This window comes from Octopus bimaculoides, chromosome 3 (assembly GCF_046866305.1).
Source record: "Octopus bimaculoides isolate indiv1 chromosome 3, ASM4686630v1, whole genome shotgun sequence".
NCBI lineage: Eukaryota > Metazoa > Mollusca > Cephalopoda > Octopoda > Octopodidae > Octopus > Octopus bimaculoides.
The window spans coordinates 78,530,769-78,549,028 of NC_142930.1; the positions used below are offsets into that span (position 1 = coordinate 78,530,769).

An 18,260-nucleotide genomic window follows, 5' to 3' on the forward strand; every position below is an offset into this window, starting at 1 on the left:
CTGTTGAGGGATAGATGATAGTTAAACGGGGCTAAATCAGAAGAATAGGGAGGTTGATCAACCAGTTCAAAGCCACAGTCATGCACAGCAACCATTGAAACTAACAACTTGTGTGTGGGAGCATAGTCCTGATGAAACAAGACTCCTTTCATCAGTTTGCTCTTGATATCCTTTTGTAACTGTCTCAGCAAGTTGGCATTATACTCTCCATTGATGGTGTGGCCTTTTGAAGATAGTCAATAAACACGATTCCTTTTGCATCCCAAAAAACTGAGCCTATTATCTTCCCTGTAGATGAAACAACATGGTCTTCTTTAGAGGGGTATTTCCACTGCATGGATTGTCTCTTTGTCTCTGGTTGAAAGTGATGAACCCAACACTCATCTTGGGTTAGGAAATATCCAAAGAAACCAGCGAGATCTGCCTCAAATAGTGTCAAATTTTCGTGTAATGTGACCAGCCTAGCATGCTTTTGATCAAGTGTCAAAAGACATGGCACCCACCAACTAGAAACCTTTGTTGTGCCAAGTTCTTTGTACAGATTATTCTCAACTCTCTCATGGGATATGCTAACAGTGTAAGTTTTTTGATTTATAGCAAATTGCTTGTCATCCATCACCATGTGGTGAACACAATCACTGTTTTCCTTGGTGGTGGCATTTGCAGAATGTTCAGACCTTGGGTCATCTTCAAGACTCTCCTTTGCCCTCCTAAATTCAGCAGCCCACTTTTGCACTGTTGATAAAGCTAGAGTGTCATCTCCTAATGCAGCAACCATGTCAGCATGAATGTCGTTGAAGGCTAAACCCTTTTTTTCAGCAGGTACTTGATCACAACAGGTTATCAAATTTTGTCCATTTTCAAGAGAAGTCACTACTAGTTACTTTTGAAGTCTTCTTTGATCAGTGAGATGTCAGTTTACCTGGAAAGAAACCATGCAGTTATTGATAAGAAGTGTTGAAATTAATACATGCAAGATTCAAAGCTCTATCATTACTCCTTCATAGTCAGCCAATGAACTTTTCAGCCCAGCCTTGCTTGCACATGTGTGTGTGTGTGTGTGTATGTGTAAATCAGATGTGGTGTGAAAGAGAGACAATAGGCACCAGATGTGCAAGAGAAATGGCTGTGCTGGTATGGTTATGTGATGCATATGGACAAGGACAGCTGTGTAAAGGAGTGCCAATCTGTAACTGTGGAGGGAACCAGTGGTAGAGGTAGACCCAGGAAGACATGGAACAAGGTGGTGAAGCATGATCTTCAAACTTTGGGCCTCACAGAGGCAAAGTGGCCGATGCTGGTCATTGACAAATGACTGAGACCTTTGGCATTATGCTGTGCTTAAGTGTAAGACCCATCAAGCTAAGTAAAATCACAGTCATAGCAGATACTGGTGTCATGCAAATGGCACCCATGCCAGTGGCACCCAAAATCACTCATTACACTCTCAGAGTGGTTGACATTAGGAAGGGCATCCAGCTGTAGAAACTATACCAAATCAGACTGGAGTTTGGTGCAGCCTTCCAGCCCTGGTCAAACTGTTCAACACATGCCAACATGGACATTAAATGATGATGATGTATGTATGTGCGTATGTATGTATGTGCATATGTATGTATGTGCGTATGTATGTATGTGATGAGGATGGGTGTGCGTGTACAGGTATTTGCATAGCCTTGTCATATGGTCTAAAAAAAGGAAGCAGTAAAGACAGTAGAGGTGATAGTTCCCTGGGGAGTAAACATCAAAGACAGGAAATATGAAAGACGGAAAATATGAGTTGGTTGAACTCTGTGAAAACAATGAATGGATGACAATATGCCTTCCTGTAGAGATAGGTGTTAGAAGATATGTTGGAACTGGGGCTCACTCAATGCTCAGGTGTCTTGGACTAGCTACAAAGAAGACAAAAGATGATGCTGAAAATTGTCAGAAACTGCTGAGAAAGCAATATAGCTTAAGAGAGAGGATAAGTGGTACAGCAAGAACAAGCACTGAGGTAGAAATATCTGACCCAGAGTCACAACATCTGACTTGACTCTTATGCTGTTGTGTGAGAGTTTTGTTACCAGCATCAGTGGGTGGTACCAGACAGCTCTGGAAGAGGCTGAAACACCTAGAGCCGCTTCATGGTCTGATGAGACATCCACTCCTGTATTCATATATAGAGTGCAGCAGTACCCTCAGCACACAAGTGTTCATACTAATATATCATCATTTAACATCTATTTTCCATGCTGGCATGGGTTGGATGGTTTGACAGGAGTTGGCAAGGCCAGGAGTCCCACCAGCCATCATTGTCTATTTTGGCATGGTTTCTACAGCTGATGCTCTTCCACTTTTTGAAGTATACCAGGTGCTTTTTACATGGCACCAGCACCATCAATGATGGAGAGAAAGCACAGAAAGGAGTTGATTGGTGGAGATAGTAGGCAAGGCAAGATAAAGGGAAATGGAAGCTCTCGATTCTAAAAATGAAATCTTTACAAGATGTCTTCTCACGGATAGATATATACTAGCCAACTAGAAAATACAGCCTTTGGACAATTAACCATCCTTGGAAATCAGCTGCTGTGAAGAAAGTCTTTTCATATTTTTAATTTTCCTTTCTCTTTTCTTTCCTTCATTTTTTTTTTTTGACACCAATATTTTTCCTTAATTCCTTTTTCTTTTTTATTCTGTTTTTTTTTTCAACTTCCCTCATATCACATTCCCAACCTTCCAGTCACTGCCCTACTTCCCTTCCTCAAGCCACTTTCGTTTCTCATTATCAACTATGCCCACACTATTTCTACCAATCACCTACTTTCTGTACCTTCAGTTACTACTCTCTCTCCTCTGCTATGTTCCATTCTTAACAACTCTCTTACCTGCTATCATTCTCAATGCCATCATGTCCCACTTTTTATAGCCCCTTATGCACCTTTATATACCCTTCTCCACCACTCCAACACCTTGCACATTCTTCTGCTAATGATCTATTCTCCTTCTGAGCCACTCCTATATCTCTAAACTTACTCCTCTCCATACTGGTATTTCCCTTCGATCACACCTCCATCCTTGGTCACCACTCACTACATTCATTTTAACCTCATTTTCAAATGTTACTCCCTACTCACACTTTTGTGAAATTATCCACCCTCCCCTCCTCTTCCAATACCCATTGTCTGTACCCTGTTTTAGGTTCACCTTGAGAGTTAAGAGTTTGCTCTGGTACTCCATCACTACCTTCTTTTTATCATCTCAACTATTCTCACTCCTATATATAATGTGGGGTAACTATATATTTCCCCTCTACCAAGATACCTAACATGAATCCACCTTTCTTTCTCAAATATTCCTCAGTGTGTTTACGTATCTTTCATTGGCGATGTCCTGCGATGTCTTGCTAGATACCTAGGATATCTAGGTATCTTGCTAGATACCTAGAAAAATGTGTATTTTTCATTTGTGTGTGTATATATCTATACTATATATAAAACAGAAATGTGTGTGTAATCGCTTTTCACGTGAAATCGACTTCACCAAATGCTTCCATACTTGTGATGCGTGAATAATTTGACCTCGGATAAATCTTAGGCTCTTCATTTGATTTTTTTAATTTAAAATAAATAATATTACTTTATATTTAAGATTCACTTCTTTAAAAAGGTTCCTCAATGTCAACTTCCGGTAGCCATAGTTTTTTCTTTACTTTAACTTCAATCGTTACTGTTCGCACTAAAAGTTTACTCACATTTACTGATGTAAGTAATTTCATCATTTACTAACAGAAGTACGGTTTTGTGTTGCTGTTTGGTTCACTGAATGACAAATTTCGATTCAACATCACTTTAACTTCAATCGTTACTGTTCTCAATAAAAGTTTACGTTTTCATTCGCTAACAAGTTCACATTTACTGATGTAAGTAATTTCATTATTTACTAACAGAAGTACAGTTTTGTGTTTTCCTGTTACTGAGGGGATTTTTTTTTTCTGGTACCTTCGATACTGGCTCTTTGGTTCACTGAGTGACAAATTTCGCTTCAACATCACTTTAACTTCAATCGTTACTGTTCTCAATAAAAGTTTACGTTTTCATTCGCTAACAAGTTCACATTTACTGATGTAAGTAATTTCATTATTTACTAACAGAAGTACGATTTTGTGTTTCCCTGTTGCTGAGGGGTTTTTTTTCTGGTACCTTCGATACTGCTTTCTGAAGACATTCTTCAAAGAATTCAATATCAGTGTGACGTTGATGTCACATTCAATGATGACATCTTCAATGAGACATTAAGATTAATAGACGACAAGGTTCAATCACTGGGTGGAAACAAACTTGAAATCTATGGTCTTCCAGCTCCTCCTGTCAGAGATGTTCAACACAGATTAGCACAAGAGCTAATCAAGGAAACATCATACAACATAGAAAGTTTGCAAGCAGTTGTCAATGAAAAGGAACCAATTCTGGTACAGGATCAAAAGGAGGTATACTGGCAAGTTCTTACATCTGTGGACAATAACACTGGTGGGGTTTTCTTCTTAGATGCTCCTGGAGGCACAGGAAAGACATTATTGATCAACCTGCTCCTTGCCAAGGTGAGACAGAAGAAGAAGATTGCTCTGGCTGTTGCATCCTCTGGAATTGCAGCCACACTCCTAACAGGTGGAAGAACAGCCCATTCAACATTCAAGCTGCCTCTGAACCTCATCCAAAATGAATCTCCTTTATGCAACATAACAAAGAATACAGCGTTAGCAAAACTCCTTACAGATGCCAAACTCATTGTCTGGGATGAGGCAACAATGTCCCATAAGGCAGCCTTTGAAGCACTTGATAGAACACTACAAGACTTCAGAAACAATAAGAAGATCATGGGTGGTGTCACCCTCCTCATGGCTGGTGACTTCAGGCAAACGCTGCCTGTCGTTCCCAGAGGAACCAGGGCGGATGAGCTGAGAGCTTGCATCAAGTCCTCATATATCTGGCAACATGTCAAGCAGCTTACTCTGACAACCAACATGAGGGTTCACATTCATGGTGACCCATTAGCCGCACAGTTCTCCAACAAGTTACTTGACATTGGAAATGGAAAACTTCCACAAGATCCAGAAGATAATCTGCATCATCACCCATGTGGCAATATGACTACCTCCCTTGAAGAACTAAAGAGCAAGGTGTTTCCAAATATTGCCACAAACTACGAAAGTCACAAGTGGCTATGTGAAAGAACAATTCTGGCACCAAGGAATGATTCTGTAGACAAGCTGAATTTAAATTTGTTAACTCAGCTTCCAGGACCTGAATGTTCATACAGATCAATTAACTCTGTCCCTGATCAAGAACAGGCAACGCATTACCCAGTGGAGTTCCTCAATTCACTTCAGCCACCATGATTTCCACCACACATTCTGATCGTGAAAATAGGTGCTCCCATAATGCTATTAAGAAACCTTGATGCACCCAGACTCTGCAATGGAACAAGGTTGGTTGTTAAAACAGCCATGCCCCATGTGTTGGAAGCAACAATAATTACAGGCAACATGATGGGTGAGAATGTCTTCATTCCAAGGATACCTCTCATTTCAAATGATCTCCCCTTTCAGTTCAAGAGACTGCAGTTTCCGGTCAAACTTAGCTTTGCAATGTCTATTAACAAAGCACAAGGTCAATCTCTAAAGGTGGTGGGACTTAACCTCCTTCAACCTTGCTTCTCACATGGTCAGCTGTATGTTGGATGTTCTAGAGTTGGAGATGAAAAGAACCTCTACATTCTCAGTGATAAACATGGCAAGACAGAAAACATAGTATATGAAGAAGCACTTACATGAATAGTATGTACATGTCATATACAAAAGTGTAAAACCATTGAGTGTTAAAGTAAGTATTACTATTACACTTTCACTTTTCGACTGACATGTGTCAATGTATATCTGTGTATATAACAATGAAACAATAACGTGGTATATCCGCTGTGTGAATTTTTTTCATTTAATCCCCATTTTAATTATCGTAAAAGTTTCCAAGTACCAATAAGCAACAATTTAATTCCCGGGCAACGCTGGATGGCTCTGCTAGTATATATATAAAGATACATACCTACATCTCCTTCATTGGACATGAAACTCGGCTTGCAAAGACAAGGGCCCGGGAACAGGGGGTGCAGCGGGTGCACCTGCACCCCCTAGAATTTTCAGGGGGTGCAAGATCAAAATTTGCACCCCCTACATAATCTTACCAGTTTCAGAAAAAAAAGTGTCTAAAATCTGTTGGTATAAAATGTTTATTTCGATCGTTTCAAAACAAAGAAAAAATAAATAAATAAATAAAAGTGATGAAGCTGGCATAAAATTCCCTAGGGAGTTTAGGACCACTAATTTCTGAAGGAAAGTAGCGTCAAAATACAAAAAAATAAGTGACAATAACAACAGTAGCAGCAACAATAACAACAACAAAACCAGCATGTATGGTTAATTTTGAATATATAGCATTACTTGAACTATTGAAGACAGCTCCCACCCAGTTTCTGTCTGTCAATACTTCTCTCCATCTTTCAGAACCACTCCCAAATTCTTTGTAATTGGTGTTGCCAAAGACTTAAAACATGGTTGAATGGATTCGACCATTTGACCCCAGTCTAAAAATAAAACCCCTTCAAAATTCTTTCAGTACAAAACGACCAATCAATACCATTTGCTGCTTGACCACTGCCTGGGTAAGTGCTTTTTATTTTCAACTCCAACTTTAGTCTTGATTCACCTTTTCATTAAATCTTTACTTTCCTTAGGAAATAGTTTCCTTTTAGCGTTACTACTAACAAATCGTATCTTAAAGACGTAGTTTAGGCAGAATGCCTTATATATTGATGACTTTCATTTTTTATCTTGCCTTAATTCTGTCATATTATTAATCAAAAGTCTTCCTGCGTATATATAAAATAGTATCTGTGTTTCCGATACTGTCCTGCTTTTTCGTTTTATATAGAAAACGTTGATTTAATTAGTTTGATAAGTGCCTCTGCACGAAACTCTCGAACCTTCAGTCACTATGTAACTTTCTCCGATCAATAAATCTATACTTATTGAGACTGACTCAACATAAGTTCTATTTTTCATGTTTGAACCACTACGCCTCTGATAAGAACCCAATAATGTTTGAAAATCGATTAAGGTTGTTCATCTTTTTTTCAATCTACGGAGAAATGGCTAAATTTGCCCTCTTTATAAATACACGTTTTATATATATATATATATATATATATAGACCACAATAATCGGCTCGGGATTCTCCCCAATAACTTTACTAAGGTCACTCGGGGCCCCAATTCGCCATGAAACCATTTGGTAGCTGGTATCGTTACGAGGTCTATTTATATTTACCCACTTCTCTACCTATAAAGTAAGCTCTCTTCCAGTTATATGGTTTTACCGTATATTATCATATATATGTGTGTGTGTGTGTGTGTGTGTGCGTGTGTGCGTGTGTGTATATATATATATATAGTGAAAGAGAGAGAGGTAGGTAGGTACATATGCAAGCACACATACACGCACGCATATATATACGAATGTATGTATTTGTGTGTCTGAATGTCACCCCACCATCGCCTGATAACTAATGTTGATGCGATTAGCCCCTGTAACTTGGCGGTTCGAAAAAAGAGGTGATAGAATTAATACGAGGCTTCCAAAGAATAATTCCTGGCGTTGATTTGTTCAAATAAAAGACGGTGCTCTAGCCTATCGTTTTTTGAAGCATATTGGATGGGACGTCACGTTGCTGGTTTTGCCAATAAAAACACAAGCACTATTTATTTGATGTTCACTATTTGTTTTTCAGGTTTTTGTTCGACCAGAGTTCTTTTGTTACAATTCAGTGGCCTTATACGTGGTTCTATACTTATTTTTTCTTTCTTGTGTCTGCCCTTTTTAATCATCTGCCATGTTGTATTCAACAGAAATTCAAAATCTTATGGGAAACTTCGTAAATCTTGTAAGGGAACTTGCTGAAGAATGCAGTGCAGAAGTAAGCCAGTGGTTTAAGCGTCGGAACAATTTCCTCTCTGATACAACTCAAAATGAAATTTTAGAGGCATATGCTCATAACATTTTACATGAGATCAAAATAAAAGTAGAAAATTCCAGGTTTATTGGCATTATATGTGATGGTACCACTAATTGCTCTGGCATGGAACAAGTATCAATCACTGTCCGGTACGTTTCTGAAGACCTGAATGTCAATGAGGATTTTCTAGGTTTTATAATCCCCCTGACTGCTCTTCGAAGACACTGACTAAGATTTTTCTAGATATTTTTTGTCGCCTAAACATTTCACTTGACTCAAAGCTATGCTGTTTTTCATTTGATGGTGCAAGTACCATGAGTGGAAACATTTCAGGTGTACAAATGCGATTGAAAAATTTGTTCCCAGGTACATATTTTGTACACTGTGAAAACCACTCTCTAGACCTTGTCCTCCAAGAAGTTAGTTCTAAGTTTACCTTTGTAGCTGATGCACTGAACTTTGTTCATCAACATGCCATTTTTGTAAAAGTCACCAAAAAGAAAAGCACAATGGACAAATCTTTGTGGTGAGAATGTCATCATGTTGCAAGCAGTGTGTCCAACTTGGTGGTGCATTAGAGCAACAGCACTGAAATGAGCAGAAAACAATTATAAGAATATTCAAAATTTTGTGCTTGACCTTCTTAATGACTCATCGTTAAGAGCAACGACAAAGGCTACTGTTAAAGGGCTGCTAAAACAATCTGGCAAAGCTTCCACTTTGTTTGGCATTAAAATCGATGGGGATATATTTGGGGGTATGTGAGCCAGTGGCACGTAGCTTACAGCATCCAGGCACGACAACCAGTGATTGCTTGAAATTGATTGAAAAGTTGAAAATCTCTCTTTCAAAAGTGAGAAGTGAGAAGGTTTTTGAAAAATATTTTGATGAAGTATCCTCTTCTGACTTTGTGAAAATACCCAACATTTCGCGATCTAAAAATACACCACTGCACTTTAGGCACACAACAACTACTGAAGAAGTTGCTCTTTCTGTCACCGATGACTGGCGTCGGCAATTTTTCTCTATAATGGCTGTCATCGAAAATGAATTGACTCGCCGGTTTCAGCAACAGGGAATACGTGTATGCTCTGAGCGAGTGGAGTTGCTGTTGCCAGCAGTCAATTGTGGAGTATTTAACTTTGAAAATGCACATCTGCTTGCTTCTTTTGATTTGCTCTTACTGTCATCTCAAATCAAACTTCTTGCTAGCCTATGGACGGAAAGGGAAAATTTGCCTAAATTATTTAATGACATAGTTGATAAATGGAGAGTGTCTGATGCTATTTTTCATTCTAGTATGCCACAAGTGTTGGCATTAATGCAGCTTGTCTTGTCTTCACCTGTATCTGTTGCATCAAGCAAAAGAACGTTCAGTGCACTTCGCCGTTTGAAGACCTGGCTCCGTACCACAATGACACAACACCGTCTTACACATACGATGAAAACACTTTGCACATCCTCATGAAACCTTTCATTAACAAAACGTGTGAGCATAGGAAATCTTTTGGAATATGTTGATACAGTTTTTTTCATATACATGTGTATTATGGAGTGATGCAAAAACTCGGCTTACTTCCATTTTAACACTTCTTATAGCTTCATTATTTCTTGGTAAACTGACATTTGAATCTTCAGAGAAAACTTCAAAAGTAACTATTAGTGGCTTCTCTTCAAGATGAACAAAATTTGGCATCATGCTGTTATCAAGCACCTGTAGAAAAAGGATTTAGTCCCCAAGGACATGTTGATATATCGGAGGATGATGCTCCAGTTTTATCAACAGTGCAAAGCTGATTAACTGATTTAAGCAGAGATAATTTTGAGAAGACTAATGATCTGAACAATCTGCAACTGCTTCCACTGGAGAAAACATATAAATTGCTAATGTTATTAGCATATCACCTGTGAGGGCTGAGAATATTCTACACAATAAATTTGGCATGATGAAAGTTTCTGCTTGGTGGGTGTTGCTTCTTCTGACACCTGATTAAAAGGGCACCAGGCTGATCACATTTCGATAATATCTGACATTGCTTGAGGCAAATCCAGTTTCCTTAAATGTGTTGGGTTTATCATTTTGAGTTAGAGAATAAGAGATAATCTAACAGTGGAGACACTCTTCAACACTTACTCTAAAGAAGGTCATCAAGACCGTTTAATCTGCAGGGAAGGTGATGGCCTCAGTATTTTGGATTGCAAAAAGCATCGTGTTTATTGACTACTTTCAAAGGCTCTCACCATTAATGGAGGGTGCTGTACTGTGCCACCTTTCTAAGGCAGTTGCGAAAGGCTATCAAGGTCAAACGCAAGGAAAACTGTCGAGTATGTTTTTCTTTCATCGAAACAAATACTCCAGTGCACAAGTAATTGGTTTCGATGCTGTGTGTGATTGGCTTTGAACTGCTAAGCCACCCTCCCTACTTTAGTGATTTGACCTCATCTTATTATCTATATCCCCTACATATATATAAAAAAAATACTCGGCTTGGAACCAATATCATAGTGATGATGTCTTATCAGCTGTTGAAAACTTGTTTAACTAACAGGATAGCTTCTTTTCCAAGGCAATCGAAGCAATGAATTGCTGAAAGAAGTATGTAGATATCTTTTCTGTTTGATTTTCACTTTTCAATTGCCTCAATTTTATTCCAATTTCAAAATTGTGTATTGTTCACATGAACTAAACCAACAGTATATTTATCCTACATTTCACAAAACTTTATTAAAAGTTCCATCGTTGAATGTTTTAACATTGTAATGTTGTCACCTTGTATAAAATGCCAGCTTCCACATCCTGTTCTCTGATGGAGGGAAAATGATCAAACTTTAAACCTCTGTTACAGTTTTCTAAAGTTTTTCTGGAATAAGTGAATAGCATCAGATTCAACGGGAAAAATTACACCAATATATCAAATTTGAAAATTTTCGCTTAATTTTAAAATTTCAGAAGGTGAAATCAAGCAGAAAAGATCCTAATATTTAAAAATGAACTTCATTTGGTCACATTCCATGAGAATATATTGGTCAGCCTGTTAACTTTCCAGTCGATCCTCATAATAATAAAAGTTATTATTATTGAACATTTGTTTGTTTTGATACCCAAATTAGAAAACTTCACCTTGTTTGTAAAACTTTTGGGTACTACAGAAATGTGAACCAGAGTTCTGAGAGTGCGCATGTCACAAATTTGTGCGTGCACGCGCTTTAGTTGTAAGTAGTCGATTTTAGCTCACAAGGCAAATGACGAGATGCGCAGATTCGCGCTACTTGCTGTGAAAGGAGCGGGGTTATCCATGTAATACAAAAAGAAAATTGCAGATAAGTTGAATATAAAAGTGAAAAATAATCATTGAATAGTGAAAAAACATTCATCTCCCCTAACTTTAAACCCTAACTCTAAACCTAACCCCTAACTCTAAACCCTAATCATAATCCCTAACCCTTAATAAAATATGGGAAAAGCTGGAGATAAATGTGGAGAGTGGTTGGCATTAAGAAGGGCATCCAGCTGTAGAAACTCTGCCAAATCAGATTGGAGCCTGGTGTAGCCATCTGGTTCACCAGTCCTCAGTCAAATCGTCCAACCCATGCTAGCATGGAAAGCAGACGTTAAACGATGATGATGATGATGATATATATATATATATATATATATATAAAAGTGTACAGTATTATATAGTACTAGCAGAGGCACCCGGCGTTGCTCGGGAGTGGTACATAAAAGACACCATTTTGAGCGTGGCCGTTGCCAGTACCGCCTGACTGGCCCTCGTGCGGGTGACACGTAAAAGCACCCACTACACTCTCTGAGTGGTTGGCGTTAGGAAGGGCATCCAGCTGTAGAAACTCTGCCAAATTAGATTGGAGCCTGGTGTTGCCATCCGGTTTTCAAATCGTCCAACCCATGCTAGCATGGAAAGCAGACGTTAAACGATGATGATGATGGTACTTGGAAACTTTTACGAAAATTAAAATGGGGATTAAATGAAAGAAATGATTTATGTGAATATCCACACAAGAGTAATTGAAATAAATGGCGATTGTGGAACCCCCCACGCACACACACACACAGTATTACACATCAGATGAAATGGACGTGTGTGTGTGTGTGTGTGGCAAAGAGAGAGAGAGAGAGAGAGAGGTTTGTTGTCATGTATACGTACATGCATAAATATGCATACATCTTTGTGTGTGAGTGTGTATGAGAGAGAGAGAGAGTAAATACTACATACACACTGCTCTCACTCTGTCTCACACACACACTCACAGGCACACATACATCCAAAAATGATGGATGCATATGACAACACACCCCTTAACTCACTCACACTCTGTCTGTTACAAACACACACTTACATAAATGTATACAAACATATTTACAAAGACACACGTGTGTATGCGCGCGTGCAATACCGGAAGTTGACATTGCATCACAAGTATGTAAGCCGTTGTTACGTCAATACCGGAAGTTGACATTGAGGAACCTTTTTAAAGAAGTGAATCATAAATATAAATCAATATTATTTATTTTTAATTTAAAAAAATCAAATGAAAAGCCTAAGATTTATCTGAGATCAAATTATTCATGCATCACAAGTATGGAAGTAAATAGTGAAGCCGTTTTCATGTGATAAGCGATTACACACACATCTCTGTTTAATATATAGTATAGATTATATATCCGTTATGGCCAGTCTTACCAGTTGGCTTCACATTGGGTATTAAACCAGATGTGAGATAACAACACAGTTACATAATACCACATGCTTGTCAGAGCTAGCCAGTATGAAAAAAAATATGGTGACTATTCTCCGCTATAGGAGGTGAAAACCACATCTGGTTTGTAGGTGCCGTGAAAACAGATGAAACAAATTGAAGGGTTGTATCAAGAGTTTTGTCCTTTGGCCCCAAGGGTCTCTGAGATGTATGTCTACAAGAGTTTTCTGAAAATGTGTGTAGGGATAATATGTGTAAGGTTTTATGGAGAGGAAATGGGGGGGGGGGGGCATGTGTCTCTATTTTCATTTGTGTATGTTTTGTTTAAACTCTTTGTTTTGGAGCCAAGAGACGTAACTCTCAATATAATCCTTGTTTAGTTTGTATTGTCTTTATTCAGAGTGCTCACAAATTGGATGTGGTTTTTCACCTCCAAAAAAAAAAAAAAGTCACCATATCTTTTTTCCATACCCGCAAGCTCTGATGAACATGCAATATTATGTAACTGGGCTGCTATCTAACATATGGTCAAATATCCAGCATAAAACCAATTGATAAGGTCAGTCATAGTGGATATATAACATTGTACACTTCAGTTAATATATCCACTCTATTGACAAATATACAAGTGCATATTTTTTCTGATCTATGGATTCTTAAACAACTATATACAGATACATACATATAGATATTCCAAAAAGGAATTATTTCACTTTTTCACTTCCTCTCAAAGTTTCTAAATTCATATGACATCAACAATAACAACAGCAACACACACACACACATACACACGTATATAATCTCATATTTTTATAAATCAAAATATTAATAGATGTTTCCTTACCTTAATTTACAACCTTCAAACATACGTGTTTTGACACACTGTGGGCATATCAGGGTAGTCTTAATGCCATCATACTGGTCATGTTGAAGTTCATAGCTTAAGACTTCGTTGAAGCCAACCACAGCAAATTTTGTGGAGCAATAATCAGTTAACTTATTTATTCCTGTTAGGCCCAAAGAACTTGACATGTTCACAATATGCCCATAGTTTTTCTCAATCATTTTTGGTAGAAATACTTTTATAGTCTGTCAGCAAACAAAGTATACAGAGAAACTGAATGAAAAAGATTGACATATTACATGAGATTTAAATGTGAAAAGGGTTCCATGGAAGGACGTCATTCAATAAAGAAAAACAGAGAAAGAGACTAACATTTAATATGTGTTAATAAAATTATAATAAATGATCACTGATGGTTAAATTTTTTTAACATTTATATAATACAAGACTGGATTTAAACTAGGAACAATTATTTTTAAGCTAGGAGGAAATTACATTAATAATATACATCCACTAGATAATTATTTTGTGGAGATTAAATTATCTTACCCTATGCTGAAAATAAATTTTATTATTAATGAAGATAAAGTCAGTCTCATGCCTATCGGCTCATTAGCCAGAGATTATCCTGGTTTGGAGGTCATTTAAGTGACTGACAGCACAAGAAACTTCCTCGAACAGGACACTAGTCCATCACAGGGCTAACTCCCAGCTGTTGCTGTTCTTGTTGACATTCATATTCAGGTGAGTGAATTGGAGCAACCTGAAATGATGCACCACCTGATGCAGGAACAAAACCCATGATCTAATTATTGTGAGGCCAAAAGTCAAAATACCAAGATTGTAAAACATCTAGTTTGAAGAGATGGAATTGCTTTGTAGTATAATTAATAATGTAGTCACCTAGCAACAAATAGATATGAGCTCTATCAGTGGTTTGTTGCTCTTTTAGTCTCAAACTGATGTACATAACATCTAATATCAGGGAATAAAGATGTGATGCTTAACTGCATATCACACTTGATTGAGATAAATATATCTGACATTTGTTTCTTATTTAAGCATAAAGTTGAAAATTTTAAAGGAAAGTTGTGATGTTTGTGCAATTATCCAAAAGAAAATCAAAGTTGTGTCACAAATTTGGCTTGCTATGAACTTAGTGCTAATAATAATGTGTAAAGGATAAAAATGTTTATATATGTGTACATCTATGTGTGTGTGCATGTACAATAATATAACATTTTGAAAATGTAAATATACTACAATCTAAGTAGGTTAATAAGATAAGTAATGTAAAGCTACTTATTATTCTAAACATTTGATTAGTCACGCATTGTCCTAATTAGATTATACCACGTTGACTGGAATATAATAAAACAGTTAGTGGTAAGCCACTCAAGTAAACATAAGTGCTATGTTAAAATGATGTTTAAATTAGTTTTCTAACCATAGTCAATTCTAACTTAGTTGAGTTGATGGTCCTAGGGTCAGTTTGGGATTTTAGAAAATGCACCCTTAACATTTGTACACAAGTTATGATATGTGAGTTGATTTGTTGCTGTGATAACCTTGAAAATATGCAGCACATACATGTATACATATCTTTTGTCTCTTATCTTTTACTTGTTTCAGTCATTGGACTGCAGCTATGATGGGGCACTGCTTTGAAAGGTTTAGTCAAATACATCAACCCTGGTACTTATTATTTCTTTTTTGTTTTTAAGCCTGGTACTTATCTTATCAGTCTCTTTTGCCAAACCACAAAGTTATGGAGACATAAACAAACCAATACCAGTTATCAAGACACACAGATATATACGTATCATCATCATCATCATTGTTTAACATCCATTTTCCATGCAGGCATGGGTTGAACGGTTTGACTGAAAACTGGTAAACTGTGGAGTTGCACCAGGTTTCAGTCTAATTTCTACAGTTGGATGCCCTTCCTAACACCAACAACTCCAAGAGTGTAGTGGGTACTTTTTACATGCCACTAGCACAAATGCCAGTTATGTGACACCAGCATTGGCTACAACTATGATCTCACTTGGCTTGACAAGTTATAACAGGCTTCTTTAAGTTTCTATCTATCAAATCCACTCACAAGGCTTTGCTTGGCTTGGGGCAATAGTATAAAACACTTGCCCAATGTGCCACTCAGTTGTACTGAACCCAGAACCATGGGAAGCAAGCATTTTACAACACACCCACATCTGCACCTACATGTGTGCATGTACATTTTATTAGTGAGTTGAGGAGAAGAAGACAACTTTCAGGTTGCCCTAGACTGCCCTAGTTGCTCTAATTGCCCTATGTAAATAATTTGGCCTTATAAATGTCAATAGTTAAAGAGGTGGGGCCATGTGTGAGGAGGAAAGCAACTATAGAAAAGGAAGGATGGGTATTTGGCATAAAATGTGGAGAATGAGATAAGAGTAAAAGCAAATTCATTGAGTTGGTTCTGATGGACTAGTATATAGTAAACAAGGAGGAGCAGAGACAGCAGAAGGATGTAGTGCTTTAGTAGGATAGCTGTCGTAGCATGCTATGTGTAGGCTTGGCTAACAGAAAGGTGGCCATTTTATAAGTAAAAATAGTTTACACACACACGCATATGTATATATTGGATCATCCCATAAATAATGTGGTTTATTCAATTGCATGAACTAAAAGTCAGAGGGGGACAGGATAAACTACCTGCATCAACTTGCTAGAAAAGCAGGTAGCAATTTTACCTTGTACTTATTCTTAATGCAAGTGTTGAAGAGTGGAGTTCTATTTTAACAGTCATTTTTTTAAAGCTATAATGGCAGTGACAAAGGAGCATATTCAGCATATTTTACTTTATGAGTTCAATAAAGGCAGAATGGAAAGTGTGAGGAATATTAATGCAGTATATGGGGATCGGACGATAAGCCTAAGCCAGAGTCAACGGTGGTTCCAGAAATTCCGAGCCAGAAACTACAGCCTAGAAGATGAGCCTCATCCTGGAAGATCTATAGAGCTTGACGAGGACATCCTGCAAACACTGGTGGAACAAAATCTCATCATAACTGTTGAGGAACTAGGAGAGAAGCTTGGATATAGTCATTCAAACAGTCGTTCAAGTCAGTACTAGAAGAAAAACAACCCTCTTTACTTTCAAGATTAAAAGTGTTCTTCCATCAGGATAATGCTTGGCCACATACAGCGAGGATGACATTCCAAAAGCTGGAGCAGTTTGAATGGGAAGCAATGCCCCACTCACCCTATTCACTGGACATTTCCCCATCTGATTATCATTCTGCAGTCTTTGAAATCATTTGAACAGAAAAAATGTGAATTCTGTAGACAAGGTCAGAACAGTACTAGAGGAGTATTTTTCATCATGGACAAGTGAATTTTGGAAGAGGGGCCTTGCAAGGCTACCAGATAGATGGAAGAGCATTGTAGAAAATGAAGGAGAGTATATTTTAGATTAAAAAAGAATTATGTTTATCTTAGTTTTGAAAAATAAAAGAAGTATATAAGAAAACTGCATTATTTATAGGATGACCCAATATATACATTTATTTCTCAGCCCCCTTTTATTTATCATAGTCCTCCAGGCCATAACAGGAATTTAAGTTTGGGTGTCCATGGGAGCTCCTCTATGCTGAATCTATAATTAGTAGAATTAGAGAAGAAATTTCAGGTGTGGAACCAAACCTTGGAATCGAAGGACCTAAGTGTTGACATAGCAAAGCCTACAGACCTAGTAAGCAAGAAAGCAGACAGATTATTAACCTCTTCAAGGAAATGGCTCTGCCTCATATGTAGGAAAGGTGTAGGAAGAAATTCCATAAAGTGTATGCCGTTTTAGCTACAGACATGTAAGAAGTGCAGTGGAACCACAGGAAGGTTAACAGAGAAAGTAGTTTTTATATATGGTAAATATGCAGGAACAATAAACACCACATAGGAAATAGATTTCCTCACATGTCCAGGAGGATTCTTAGAGGTAGTAGATAGTTTTTATTACTTAGGTGTCCAAATTAGCAATGGACGAAGATGCTCTAAAAACATAGATACTAGAAAAAGAACTGACTGGGGAAAGTTGACAGAACTATCACCCCTAAGTAAAAGGCAGGTTGTATTATGCTTGTGAATGAACAAGCTATGTTACACAGTAGTGAAAGATGGGCTGTGAAGCCTTGAAAAAAATGAATCTAGCATGCTCTCCTGGATGTGCAATGTCAGTGTGTATGTACAACAAAGTGTGAATATGTTGAGAGAAAAATTGGGTATAAGAAGAATCAGATGTAGTGTGCAAAAGAGAAGACTGTGCTAGTATGGTCATGTGATTCATACAGCTGAGAACAGCTGCATAAAGAACAGCCTCCTTGGGAGTCCTCCATACTATTTCCTCAGGCCTGCTTCCTAGGAAGATACCAGGGGAAATAGCTCTAAAGTCTAAAGTAATCAAAGAATGCATTTATAGGTAGAATAATAGCTTCAGCTATCTGCAATGTACACTCAGGGTGCAGTGTTGTTCATGCTTCTTTGGTATGCATAGTGTGTCATTTGGTGTCATGTGCAAGTGTATGCATGTTATTACTGATATATATTTTAATATGAAACATAATACTTTTGATTACAAAGAAAGGAGTATAGCAATAGTTAACTGA

At 37.7% G+C, this 18,260-nt stretch overlaps 2 protein-coding genes across 10 annotated transcripts in view; both read right to left on the reverse strand.

The window, feature by feature from the left end:
- LOC106882308 (epidermal retinol dehydrogenase 2) overlaps positions 1-18,260 on the reverse strand; it is a 48,335-nt gene that overhangs the window by 12,502 nt on the left and 17,573 nt on the right. For all 9 annotated transcript variants that reach the window (XR_016241106.1, XR_016241105.1, XR_001410981.3 and 6 more), the window contains exon 3: positions 13,612-13,856. Coding sequence is in view for 4 of the 9 variants with exons in the window: in XM_014932940.3 (XP_014788426.1) it covers positions 13,612-13,856 (245 nt within the window). In the remaining 5 variants the exon portion in view is untranslated. The remainder of the gene's footprint in view (positions 1-13,611; positions 13,857-18,260) is intronic.
- LOC149136602 (uncharacterized) lies at positions 7-4,169 on the reverse strand. The gene has a single exon (XM_089349287.1). The coding sequence runs from the start codon at positions 776-778 to the stop codon at positions 185-187; it is 594 nt and encodes a 197-aa protein (XP_089205413.1). The 5' UTR covers positions 779-4,169; the 3' UTR covers positions 7-184.